Source organism: Coptis chinensis, chromosome 4 (assembly GCF_015680905.1).
Source record: "Coptis chinensis isolate HL-2020 chromosome 4, ASM1568090v1, whole genome shotgun sequence".
In the NCBI taxonomy this organism is placed as follows: Eukaryota; Viridiplantae; Streptophyta; class Magnoliopsida; order Ranunculales; family Ranunculaceae; genus Coptis; species Coptis chinensis.
Genome location: NC_141459.1, coordinates 42,476,538 through 42,490,578, shown reverse-complemented (window position 1 = coordinate 42,490,578; position 14,041 = coordinate 42,476,538). Strand labels below are relative to the sequence as shown.

Here is a 14,041-nt window from a genome sequence, read left to right as displayed (position 1 = left end):
TTTTGGGAAGTAAAACATATTTGTGATGAATATGGTGGTTCCACACTTTGTTCCACACTCCAACTTTACCTCTAAGCTCTCTGCATTTTATAGACAAATGTCAGTAGTGTATTACTTTAAAACTTCGTCTCATAGAATAGCTTCAGTACTAGTAGAGTCTCTTCATTCAAAACAAAGTCTTCTATTATATACCAATAGAAAAGCTATGGTGCGCGGGGTGTATCGGTGCATATGATTCTCAGCCACTCATGTTTAATATCATGAACGGGTGAATAAGTTTCTCACATAGGGGGGAAAGGGTAACACAGAAGCACAACAGCGATTTTCTCTCTCAACCTTAACTTCTACCTCTTGAATGTCAAGACCATATTTCCTAGAATTAGTCATTCATATACTTCAAGTTGGTTGCATGTTTGTCTCTGTGTTATCAAGAAAATTAAAAGTCGAAAAAATAATAATGACAAAGTTAAAAATAACAAGAAAAATATAATATAAAATCTCTCCTCAAGCATTTAGAAATCCTTATGAATAAAAGAAAATTATTCATTTGCATGAGTGACTCTTTAATACATTGTTATTATATCTTGATGGAGTAGCTGTGAAATTTTCTTTATTTTCTTATAAACATTCCATATGATCTGACCTTTTATTTTCCATTTTAGGTGTCCTTTTTTTTTTGTCTATAAATGTGTGCAAGATCTACTTGAGAATGAGTGGTCAGAAGAGGTTTGGTGCAAATAATATTAAAAGATATGTTGAGTGAGTTGGAAGTCTCGCTGGCCTGTTGCTTTTAATGTTCTCATCTACACTTGAGTTTCTATATCTCTCTCGTCCTGAAATTCCCATCTGAAGTGGGTTTTACTTGACTGTGCCTGCTAAAAAAACTATGGCACTTGTTAGTCGCAATGGTTCAGGAAAAAGTAGTATAACTCCTCTCATGGAGAGGTTTTATGATCCTACATTAGGTATATTTGGATGGACATTTTCTCATACACTGTTGGCATGTTTTTTTAATGATTTAATATTTTATTTATTTAATTTTTATTATTATTAATTGTTAGTTATATTTCATCCATATCATATGTCAGATTTGATATTGAATGCATTTTGGCCTGCTTTCAGGAGAAGTCTTGTTGGATGGTGAGAAGATTAAGAGTCTTAAACTAGAATGGTTAAGAAGCCAAATAGGATTGGTCACACAGGAGCCTGCTTGACTTGGTTTGAGCATTAGAGATAACATTGCGTACGGACGATCTGCCACGTCCGATTAGATCGAGGAAGCTGCTAAAACAGCGCATGCACATACATTTATCAGTTTCCTTGAGAAAGGCTATGAAACACAGGTAGAATATATGTGATATTTTCTTTTGTTCAAATTTTTTTCAACCTTGAAGAAAATTATACAAGTAACGGCGTTCATTGAATTCTTATATAACTATATTTGAAAAGTAAAGATGCAACCCACGACTCATTTTCCTTCTTGACAATATACAAAGTATCAACTTGTGAAGTCCTAGAATTATAGATATTCCCGTCTCGTTAAGAGCGCAATCCAAAAAACTCGAAAACTCTCGCAAAGAACACCCCCAGAACCTTTGAGTGGGGAGCTCTTAAACAGTGACTATTGTCATAGCAAAGTCATGTATCTTAATGCTTGGTATTAAGTTATTAATGGAAGAATTATTCTTTTGTTGATATTCCTCTATTTTTATGCATTTTAGGTGGGCAGAGCTGGGTTGGCATTAATGGAAGAACAAAAGATTAAACTTTCTGTTGCCAGAGCAGTGCTTTCAAATCCATCTATTCTTCTTCTTGATGAGATGACTGGTGGCCTTGACTTTGAAGTAGAAAGGGCTGTTCAGGAGGCTCTAGATATTCTCATGTTGGGGCGATTAACTATTATCATAGCTCAACGTCTTAGCCTAATAAGAAATGCTGACTATATAGCTGTGATGGAGGAAGGACAGCTTGTTGAAATGGGTACCCATGAGGAACCGTTAGCCATCGATGGCTTGTTTGCAGAGTTACTTAGATGTGAAGAAGCCGCAAAGCTTCCCAAAAGGTATAACCAATGTCTGTTTTACATTCAAGATTTTATCGCCTAAGTTATTGTCATGGAAGACAATTGATATGTTTTGGGAAGTCTGAAAAGAATTGTTAAATTGTTATTTGATTCGGCAATGCTACTAGAGATTCTCATTTCTTGTTCATGAGCTTCCCTGTGCACTAGTTTAGTTATTACCATATGCATGATTCAAATGAAAGTTGCATCATTTGCAGTCCCTTTTGCCCTTTCATTTTTCATTTTTATTTATATTTTTTACCAAACTCTGCATGTTAGGTGTGTTTGCTTGTTAGAAAATATTATATGCATACAAAACTTTTGATTAATTGATAACTCAAAGTTATATCTATTTACCGAGGATTTTTTACACTTTAACGGGTTCTAGGGACATATATGTTTAACATACAAAATCACTCATCGGACAACCACAAGATCTTGAAAGTTTAAAGGCTGAAAGATTGCCATGTGTTGAGTCAAAATGGTGAATTCTTTGCTTTCTAATTCAGCTCGAGCCAAGCCAAGTGCACTTGAGTTTCCATAATAACTTCTAAGTCCTTGCTGTCTTTTGCTCCATGAAGCCTAGTGTTTTCGAAGCTCACTTATTGTTTGGGGTTCAATTGGTCGGAGATGCGTTCGCTTATTATTTACAATGTATCATGGCCTGACATGGTATATATCCATATATACTTGTCTTGCACTTGAACTTATTGCTTCCTTGGTTGCTAAATAATTCAATTAGAAATTCATATGTAGGGGCAAATTTTGCAGGGGTTTATTCTGTGTAGGTGTTGCACGATTGAAACTTGTTAAAGTTTCTTATATTCTAGATCTATTTAATACTAAATTGTGTTTTCCTTAATACTTATCTTCCTTAATCAATACAAATTATTGGTTGGGCATTGTTCTTAAAAGCTCACTCTGGAAGTCTGGAGTGTTCGTCAAGTTAACATGATGTAAAGGAAAGTAGTGATACTTTTTGTGCCCATGGTTGTTGCAGGCCTTTGAATTGATTTGGTTAGTAATGGGCTTATGCAATCCTACCTTAGCACACCACCCCCCTCCCCCTCCCCCTCTCTTTAGATTTAATAACATTAGTTTTTTTTACTAAAAAGGGAATATTAGTTGGTTCAATTTAGAATAGTTCTCATTCTAGGTTTTTATCTTAAAAAGTTCCCTGATGTGTTGTACATGCAGAGGGGATCGATATGCAAATGTTGGTGATTTTGCCCTTGGTTTTAACAGTGAAGATCCTCCAAGGCATTTACTCAGATTATGTGGTATGTTACGCTGACTCACTTTTCTTCCTTTAATTGTGTGGTACATTTCTTTGAACATTGAATCCATTAGAATTTGCCATTCAAAAATCCAATATGAAATTATGAGATTTTTATAGTTGCAAAGAATCTTATTTGCCAACTTTCCCCGAGTCATCATAGTTAGTTAGAAATTTGAATAGCATGCGTATTTATGTAGTTATTGTCTTACTTCTACTGAAATGTCCAATTTTCGTAGTACTTGTCTTACTTCTACAGAAATTTTCTCCTGAACACTGTATTTTCTTCTCTAGTCAAGCCAATTATATAAATGTAGAAGCAAACTAATTCATTTGGTTGTTGTTAATGAAGTGAACTAAGGTTAGATATATGGTACAAAGTAACAAAGAAAAAAGAAGAATCATGCGTGTGATTTATCCTTGTTATTTTTTATTTTTTTAGTAGATGATCCTTGTGATTTATGATGTGACCTAATGTTTTTTTACTAGTTACTTGTGAACCTATCTAGGGGGAGTGCAACTCTTATTGTTATATCGTGTTTTTTTCCCCGAAAGGTACGTAAGACCAAGGCCAATTGGAATCTTGTTGCTACAAAACTTGCTCCCTCAGGTGCATTTAGCATTTTAGGCACCCTTCACCCCCTTTGTTAGTTAGTCTGGTTTGAAGCCGAATGAGACTATTTCTGTTGGTGTATCTCTCATTGGGGATTAAAATATTTGGCAGTTTATATATTCTTTTTCTTGTTTTTCTATATGCTCTTATGTAGTTAGTTACATGCTTGTTTTTCATTTATTGTTGTCACTATTGCTATTATAAGGATCATTTATGCAAGCATAAAGGATGCCACAAATTGCATTTAGCCACTTTAAAGTGCACAAAGATATGCCCAGTTTTTGTCTACTTCCGTGCTCTATTTTAGTGACCTATTTGTTCGTTCATTCTTGGGGTTTGTTTATATATCAAGTGGCTCAAGTTCTCACCAGACCATACTATTTTTGGTTATTAAGTGTTGGATAGTCTACCTCATTAAAATGTTAGTTTCTATACTAGCTAGTCCTAAACCTGACCACAATTCCCACCCAAAGACCATCACACTACAAGAAAATGGGGTTTTAGCTACGGACTACCCAAAACGTTAGCGACGGCCCAATGCTGTTGAAGATTTACCCACGGCTAACTACTGTTGGCAAACTAATACCAGCTGTAGCACCATATCACAGTATTTTACTACCTTTCTCCACGGTCATAGCCGTTGATATTCCCATGGTTTGGACCGTCGGATCAAATCTTGATGGTGTGTAATAGTTGTGGATTTTAACCCACGTTAATACTTCGACGGGATAGGTCCAAAAGTGGTGGAAAATTTTGGGAGCGGAGCACCAAAATTTTCTTCTAACGAAAACGAGATAACTGAAAAAAGAAATTGAGAACCATCTCATCTCTTCCAGTACCGCCTCTCTCCCCATTTCTCTCATCTTCTTAACTCAAAATTTGCCTCCGTCTCTCACAGTTTGTCACCATCGCCCTCTCTCACAATCTCTCTCGTACTATATTCTTCACTCGTCAAAGGTAATGTTTATTAATGCTTAAAGGTTTGTTTTTTATTATTAAAGGTTGTTTTAAGAGAAAACTATTTTTCTAATAATTATTTTAATTTCTTCCAACTTTTGGTACATCTCTGAGAATCCCATGACTGTATATGTGCTATCGTACATCCTATGAGATTGGTTCCTAGGATTGTCTTCACTTCGTTAGCAAGTATGCACGCGGCTTCCGTCCTCTCTCCATCCGTATACTGGGTGTCTAATAGCTTGTCTTTCAATAATGGGAAGTCATTAGAAGCTCTCAGCTTATTAGCCAAAATTTGCCCCAACTTTTCAGAAAGGATCCTTAAAAGCTTAAAGGCACAAATCCTATGGCCAGTTTCAGGGTGTCCAAGAAATGGGATGACCATTTTATTGCCACCACCAGAATTTATATGAGTGCCGGAGTCCTAGCATTGAAATTTTGAAATGGTTGTTGTTTTGACCTCAAATGGTTCCATGATATGAATAGATTATTATTTTGCTGAGAGACAATTTCCTAATTGTTAGACTACTTGACATTTTCAATCCAATTTTTAATAACCCATTTTTTCTCCAGGTGGTTGTGTGTCTTTTTTTTCCTCTTCACGTTCGTGTTCCAGCTAGCTACCTCTTCTTTTCCATACAGGTTAGCTAAAAAGAATATTTATTTATACATGTTTGGTAGTTTCATTCATGATTAATGAGATACTGCACTAGGGTGTTAATAAACATTTTACAAATAATTTCCAGAATATTTAAACAACTGATTTCTCTAATTTTTCATTTGATCCGACTTCATATTGGGTATCAATTCTGCCATAAATTTATCTGAAATAAAATTTAAAGTTACTTTAATGAATGATTTGTCATTTAGTTTGACTAAGTTTCTTAAGTTAAAGATAACAATTTTCCCATAGTATCTTCTGATGTAATGCTTATGCAACGTTCTATTTTGATTGTATACAGACCACATTGGCTTTTCTTCAAAATCCAGAGTACTGCATCTCTTGCTATTCATCTATAAGTACTGTTTATCTCCAAAGATATATGTTATTATTTACTACTCAACTATTTGTTTTTATATGTTGTATAACTTGATTTGATCACTTGGGGTAGTTGTTAATGTTTGATATGTTGTTTGTTTTGTTGAAATCTGAGGTTGTTTCGTACTTATATGGTGTAAAACGTGTTGGGCTTGTTTAAATTTGTGTTATTTTTTTATATTGGTTTTGTTATTGCTTTCAACTTCATCTCCAAATTATTGGTAATCAAAACTCCTATTTTCCATCTCAACTCATATAGGATTTTCTATTTGGAATTAAGTACAATAGGTTGCATGTGTTTTTTGAGTTTGATTGAAGTTGTAGTTTGATATTAGTGCTTGTATTGATTCATTTTCTGCAAGTGCTTGTTTAATTTGCAGAGTTTAGTTGTCGCTTTGTACCATGGCTAGTAGCACATCCCCAGATTCAGCTCACCTACTAGAGGACTCCCCCAACACTAACACTAGTAATTAGTTCATAATTCATGATTATCTGATTAAGTTAATTATTTCCATTTCATCTTTGTATAACATCATTAGTTTTTGCATTATCAGGTGGGTCTGCTATTTCACGACCGCGCTAAGATAACACTAGAGGTCCTACTCTACCTATATCCGATCATTTGGAAGAGGGGCAGAGAATTGAACTTTGGCTTAATATCTATAACCAGCCTGATTTTCCTGAAGAAGGTGTCAGTAGGCTATCTAGTGAAGCTGCTCGCCTTGTGGACTGTGAGATCCCATGTTTCTATAAGGATTGGCCAACTATGATGAAACTTAGTAAAAGAACTCACTATAACAACATCATTAAGAGCTTGAACGACACTTTTGCATTTGTTAATGATGACGAAGACAAAGGGGTAGATTGTAAGTATGTTCGGGATAAAGTCATGGCCGCTTGGAGGAGCCACAAGGGTGAACTGAAAAAGAAATATGTTGCTGGTAAGGATCCAGAAATTGTGAAAATGAAGGCACCAGACGGAATCCACGGAATCCCTTTGGAGGATTGGAAAGCTTTTGTGAATCATTGTCATTCAAATGAATTTAAGGTACTGTCTTAGACATTCTAACGATATACTATATGATATGCCCTGTCCTTACTAACTTATAAGATGCAAAACAAACTGTAACTTAATTTGTGTATGTTATGTAGGCATTAAGTGCGAGAAATTTTCAGAACCGTGCAATGCAAATTGAACCAAACTGTGGGGGGAGGACACCAGCTCAAGTTTATCGCCGTAAAATTGCAAAGGAACAAGGTGTGTCGGTGGAAGAAGCTGATCGGGGTGATATGTACATAGAAATGCACACTTAAAAAAACTGGTACACCCAATGACAGAGTTTGGCAGTAAGTCTTTATTTTATAAGCTTTTTTCTTGGATGCTTAGTCAATGCATCACGTATATATATACTATTTAAAAGTGTATGCTTAGTCAGTGATACATCTGTGCTATCTATATGATTTTAGAATATTTTTATGTTTTCCATTGAATAGGATAAGATTTCTGAACGTTCCCCTTTGAACTCTAACACGGCCTCCAACTCCGACTTTGAAGCATGCGACAATGATGTTGTGACAAAGGTATGAATTTATACTTTGCTCAAATTTTTTTATTTTTATTTTTATTCCTCGAATTAAAATCTCCAAGTACACAGGTTGTTGGAAAATACTCAAGATGGCGCATGCGGGTCATGGGTTATGGTGTCTCAAGTCTTCATTTAAGCATTCGGCTCCTTATAGGAAGAGATATCAGAAACAGATTAAGGTCACTGAGGAGTTAAAAGATCAGTTTGTGTAGAAAGAGAGACAGTAAAAGTTAGGTCTCAAAGGGAGACCCATCCTCTATTTATAATAACAGAGTTACAGTGTACATAGGTTGGGCCCAAGTATAGGCCCAATAGGACTAATATTACAATACTCCCCCTCAAGCTGGTGCGAAGATATCCAATAGACCCAGCTTGCTAATGGAAGAGCGAAGATCAGCGAGATCCCAATTGGTTTGGTAAGAGTATCAGCAATCGTGCCTTTAGTCCTAACAAAGGACGGGGAGACAATCCCAGCACGAACTTTCTCCCGCAGAAAATGCACATCAATCTCTATGTGCTTAGTCCGCTCATGTAGGACTGAATCTGAAGCTAAATGGATGGCAGCTTGATTGTCACAGTGAAGTACGGATGATCCAGACTGTGCAAAACCAAGCTCTCCCAAAATAGATCGCAACCACATAATATCACAAGTGCCCAAAGCTAGGGCACGATACTCAGCTTCAGCAGATGATCTAGAGACAACAGACTGCTTCTGGCTTTTCCATGAGATAAGGTGATTCCCACGAAAAGCACATAAGTCGGTAGTGGAACGACTGTCAATAGAACCTCCATAATCAGAATCAATGTAGCATTCTAAGGGACCCTGTGAATCGGCTGCATAGAAGAGACCTAAGCCAGGGCAAGACTTTAGGTACTTCAGAATATGCTCCACTGCATCCATATAAGATTGACGTGGAGCATGCATGAACTGACTAACTCTGCTCACAGCATAGGCAATGTCTGGTCTAGTATTAACTAGATAAATAAGACGTCCAACAAGGCGCTGATAAGCTGATGGATCTGACAATAATGGTCCATCGTCTACAACTAACCGGCTGTTAGGCACCATAGGAGTAGAAACTGGTCGACAACCCAGCATCCCTGTATCAGTCAGAAGATCTAGAACATACTTTCGTTGAGATAAAGAGATTCCCTTGGGACTACGTGCAATCTCAATGCCAAGAAAGTAACGTAGAGGACCCAAGTTTTTAACCTTAAAAGACTTCCCAAGGGATTCCTTAATTTGTACAATGCCTGATGCATCGTCTCCTGTAATAATAATGTCGTCCACATATACAAGCAGATAAGTGCGGCCCCCAGAGTTCCGCCGAACAAACAATGTATGGTCTGAGTGGCACCTGGTAAATCCATACTGTAGCACAACCTCGCTGAATCTACTGAACCAGGCTCGTGGTGACTGCTTAAGCCCATATAAGGACTTACAGAGTCGACAAACTTTCCTAGCATACTCCCCCTCACCACGAAAGCCTGGTGGTGGATCCATGTAAATCGTCTCAGCCAGATCTCCGTGAAGGAAGGCATTCTTCACATCCAACTGATGAAGAGGCAGCCAGGGAAATAAGAAGTCGAACAGATTTTAACTTGGCTACCGGAGCAAAGGTCGCACCAAAGTCACGTCCAGGTACCTGTGTAAATCCCTTAGCAACCAAACGGGCCTTATATCGTTCAACTGTACCATCTGCCAAGTACTTCACTATAAAAACCCATTTGCATCCAACAGGGCGAGTCTTGGGAGGTAAAGCAACCATTTCCCAAGTCCGATTCTTTCTTTCGAGGGTCATCATCTCGGCTGCATAAGCGGCTACCCAATGTGGATCTGACAGAGCCTCAGAAACTGATCGCGGTATCCGAATGGAGGAAACCGAAGTCAGATATGTCTGATAGGAAGCAGATACACCCTGATAAGAGACAAACTGCGCAATAGGATGGTTAGTGGGAAAACCGTATTTGTCTGGGGGATGCTTGGTCCTGGAAGGAAATCGAGGGGGCTCAACAACAGGAGAATCAACAGGAGCAATCATAGGGGAGTCAACAGTAGGAGCAATCACAGTAGGTAGATCACTAGAAGGTGAAGGAATGTTACCTGAGGCAGTGGGCAGAGCATGAGCATGAGGAGAAGTGTGACGAGTATACACCTGTAAAGGTTTAGTAGGAGGGACCACCAGAGGAGTATCAAAGATAGGAATAGGATAAACAAATGGAAGCCTCTCCGGGGAAGACAAAGGTTCCTGCACAGATGTATAAGGACCAAAATATGCACTATGCTCGACAAATGTGACATCCAAGGTATGATAGAGGCGACGACTAGGTGGATGATAACAACGATACCCCTTGGACATAGGGGAATACCCTAGAAAGACACACCGAATGGATTTATCATCCAATTTGGTTCGCGTAGGACTTTTATCATGAACATAGCAAACACAGCCAAACACCCGGGAATAATGGGAAACGAGAACACGGTAGGGGTATACAATTTGAAGAGGGCCTTACCATTAAGAACTCTCTACCGGGTGTGCGGTTTTGAAGGTAGGCAGGTAAGAACCGCGATAATGCCGATGGGGTGAGGAACATGCATACCTTGCAACAAACACCGAACTACATCCATAAGACTCCGATTTTTTTCGTTCAAAGAACACCATTTTGCTTTCGGTGTATAAGGGCGGTCGATTCTTTGAAGGATACCCCGTTGGTTAAGGCGGGCGACAAATTCGTTGGAAACATACTCCTTCGCATTATCAGACCGAAGTCCGCGAACCACGATATTGAACTAAGTTTTAATGTATAACACCCCGTGTTTTTATTAGTTGTTTTTATAATAATAATAAAGATAATAAAATAGATAATGGATAGATGATAACTATCGATTCTGGATAAAAGCCCGTAGGTAAATGGATAAGTGTTGTCATTGTTTTTCGGGAGTTTTCTCAATGTAGAGTTTTTGGTATATCGGTGTATACCTTGCCTAACGTTTTATACTTGCTCATTGTCTTGTTTTATTCTACGTCGTCGTAAATCCGAGTTGTTAAAACTCTAGAGAAACTTCGGATTTGATATAGAACGTCAAACCGACGTATTCTTGATGATCTTGTCTTTGTTGAACCATCGAAGCTCGGAGGCCGTTAATGGCGGCGTGAGCACGGAGGCGTCCTGTAACGCCCATATTTTTAAATACGTATTTTTCTATTTAATTAATTAATTTAATTATTTATTTTAAAAATTCGTCGAATTGGACTCGGGATACGTGGGCTTGGTTTTGGGCCCGAGTCGGTGTTGGGCTTGGGTTTCGGACCCAAGTATATAAACACATTGTTCTAGAGAATAGGGTTGGAAGATAATAAAATATAAAAAAAATGGAGGCAGAGAAAGAAGCTGGTTTGCTGGAGAGGTGGAGCACGACGATTCGGGCTAGGAAAATTCGTCGAAATACATTAGTTAAGGTGAGTAGCTATTTTGCTATATCACCGATTCTGATTTTAAATATATATCGGTGTATAGGTTTCTGTTTTTATATATTGGTAAAACTGTCGGTTTTAAAAACTGTGAGTAGTACGAAAAAATTATTTTACTTTTTCGTTAACTGCTAATCATATCTGAAATAGTGTTTTCATTAATTGATATCTCGTTAATCGCTAATCATATCCTAAATGGTGCCTTTTGTTAGATCAAATTTTGAAGTTCTACAGTTGTATAAAAACTCTGACAAAAATCTAAATTTCATGATCAAGTATTATCTTGTGATGAGGATGAGAATAGATATTAGTAAATACCAACTTCATTGATTAATTTGATTTGAATAGAATTCAATTACTAGGGTTTTGTTTTACTGCTATTGTTGGTCTGTAGGAATTTGGTGGGTGATTGGAAGTGTTGTGGTAAGGGGATGATCTATATAGGTTGTGTGGGTTGCCGGGGAATGACGAGCAGTGGTGGAATTGAGTTATGAACGTTGGGAAGCTTTGAACAGCCATTAATGGCGTTCAAACAAGAACCCAAACCGTCCTGTTTTTTTTTTTGTTGCCTGAATGTTGTTGTGTATGAATTTTGTTGTGAGTTTTTGTTGTTGGGTTTTTGTTGATTGTTGGTGGTGGATTTGGGTGTTTAGAGGGGGCGATTGAAGCTTGAAGGATTAGTAATGGCCGTAGATCGCGATTTTTCCAGTATAAGGAAATCGTGATTTGTTAGTATAGATAGGTAGGGGTTTGAAAATGGATCAAAACCGGCTGGGTTCTTTTGTAGAGGTGGCGGTGGGTGGTGGCTTGTTGTGTGGTGGTCGGTGGTGGAGAATTTGAGAGGAAGGAGATGAACAGTGAACCACGATTTGGCCCGTGGTGGGCTATATGTTTTTGTTTGGTTTTTTTTAAATTTTAGACTATGGGCTTTTGGCTTTGGGCTTTTGGGTTTTGGAGTTTAGGCTAGGTTGATTTTGACTGTTGACCAGAGTGGACTCTGACTTTGGCTGTTGACCATGATGGTTGACTTTGACCAGGGTTGACTTTGACCAGTTGACCCAATTTGACCTTTTAACTCGGATTATGATTTGGGTTATTAAGATAGGTCTAGGGCTATTAGCATACTTGACTTTAGGCTAAGACCTCTATATATACGTGTGTATGTGTATTAACTACTATGTGATTTTGCTGTATTTTATGATATGCAACGTTATGACACTAAGACATCCCTGAAATTAATAACGCGTAAATAAAAAATACAGGAAACAAGATACTCATTCGTTATCTTAAATGATATATAAAATAAAGTTCAATAATGCATAAATAAATTTACCACACTCTTTTAGAACTCCACGACTCAAGTTTTGGAATTGAGTTTTATGATTGTTGATGTCATATGTTAGGTGGGCATTTATTGAATGTGCCATAAATGGCCCGTTAACGTTATATAGGGGTATTCATTGAATGTGCCATGAATGACCCGGGTATTCATTGAATGTGCCATGAATGACCAGATCGTTTGGACTGCCCTAGAGAGGAACTAAGGTATTCGCCTTGCGGGTTAGTGGTATTAAGTTGATCCTGTTGTGATGTGGGTTTTAGGTTTTGACATGTGTTGTATTCCCCCGTCATAGCCTGGGTTTTTAGACAATTGAACCAAGTGATGGTTGAGATATTTATATTTCAATTATTCATTTTTTTTAATTGTTTAGAAATTCGGGCTGTGACATAATGAGTTGGAGAAACTGAGTGAAAACAGGGAGAACTTCAGATTTCTTGCAAAGTAAATAGATCCAAGTACACCGAGTATGGTCATCTATAAAGGTCACGTAGTACCTATGGCCAGAGAGGGTAGTCACAGGAGAAGGGCCCCAAACATCCGTATGAATCACATCAAACATACAAGGAGATCTAGAAATGCGAGGAATATAAGAATTACGCACATGTTTAGACAAAGAACAAGTATCACAATGAAAAAGAGTATTTTTGCATGCTTTTATTAATTAAGGAAATAAAGTACATAGATACTTGAAGTTGACATGGCCCAACCGAGCATGCCAACTTTTCAAAGACTTCGTGAGAAAACAAATAATGGCGACCACGGCAACACACTAACATGCAAACTTCGATCTTGGTGGAGCAGTCTTTGGGACAAGGGGGGATCTCCAAAGTAGTATAGTCCCAAGATGCTCATAGCCCCCCAAAAATCTGCCTCGTTACTTTCGGGGTTCAAGATAACAAGAATGGGGTAAGAAAACAACGAGCGATTGATAATCTTTAGCAAGGCGACTAACGGATAACAATTGCTGCTAAAGTGAGGAACATGTAAGACCGACTCTAAAAGAGATAACAGGGGATAATCAAACAATTACCACTACGGGTAATAGTGGTGTATGAGCCATCCATGGAAGCGGACATGATGTGAAAAGGGTGTGCTATCGACAATAATCTAGACTCACCAAATATATGATCATTTGCCCGGAATCAAGGACCCAACCCGGATGGAGGCGGGGAACGAATATGGAACGCATTAGGTGTACCTGTGGCAGCAGTCATGGCAAAAGTACTAGATGTCCCCCCACGTAGAGACATAGCATGCATAAGTTGATCAATCTGTCTTTGGGTAAAAGTCCCAGAATCCTCAGAAACTCCCCCTGAATGATGACTACCAGAAATATCAGCAATAGCTGCAATACGAGGCTTGCTGCCTCCTAAGGTGGCCACTGCCCTTGCAATGATCACAAAAGCGTCCACGAGTGTTTCCGGATGGAACAATGGGAATGAAAGCAACCGAAGACCCACGGGTCGAGTAGTAGCAACAAACGCCATCTGATCAGCAGAAGACGGTGCATCAGAAACCACTGGAGAAGAAGTAATCCGAACACGATGCTCATGTTTCTCAATAATGGCATACGCCTCACCAAGAGATGGAAGAGGTGCATTATTGAGAACTTGAGTCTTGAATGGCTTCAAAATCGAGTGAAGACCAATAAGGAACCCGATGAACTCTCTGTTTCTCCTCACGCTTCAAGAGC

At 38.3% G+C, this 14,041-nt stretch overlaps 1 protein-coding gene and 1 long non-coding RNA gene across 2 annotated transcripts; both read left to right on the top strand.

Moving 5' to 3' along the window:
- Nucleotides 1-1,736: 1,736 nt before the first annotated feature.
- On the top strand, nt 1,737-3,481 carry LOC147503556 (ABC transporter B family member 20-like). Its single transcript, XM_086603977.1, has 2 exons — nt 1,737-2,062; nt 3,260-3,481. The coding sequence occupies exons 1-2, from the start codon at nt 1,746-1,748 to the stop codon at nt 3,354-3,356; spliced, it is 414 nt and encodes a 137-aa protein (XP_086460103.1). The 5' UTR covers nt 1,737-1,745; the 3' UTR covers nt 3,357-3,481.
- Nucleotides 3,482-5,488: 2,007 nt separating this feature from the next.
- On the top strand, nt 5,489-7,506 carry LOC147503555 (uncharacterized). Its single transcript, XR_015220210.1, has 4 exons — nt 5,489-5,550; nt 6,328-6,413; nt 6,502-6,995; nt 7,100-7,506. It is a non-coding gene; the product is annotated as an uncharacterized LOC147503555 (long non-coding RNA).
- The last annotated feature ends 6,535 nt before the right edge of the window (nt 7,507-14,041 follow it).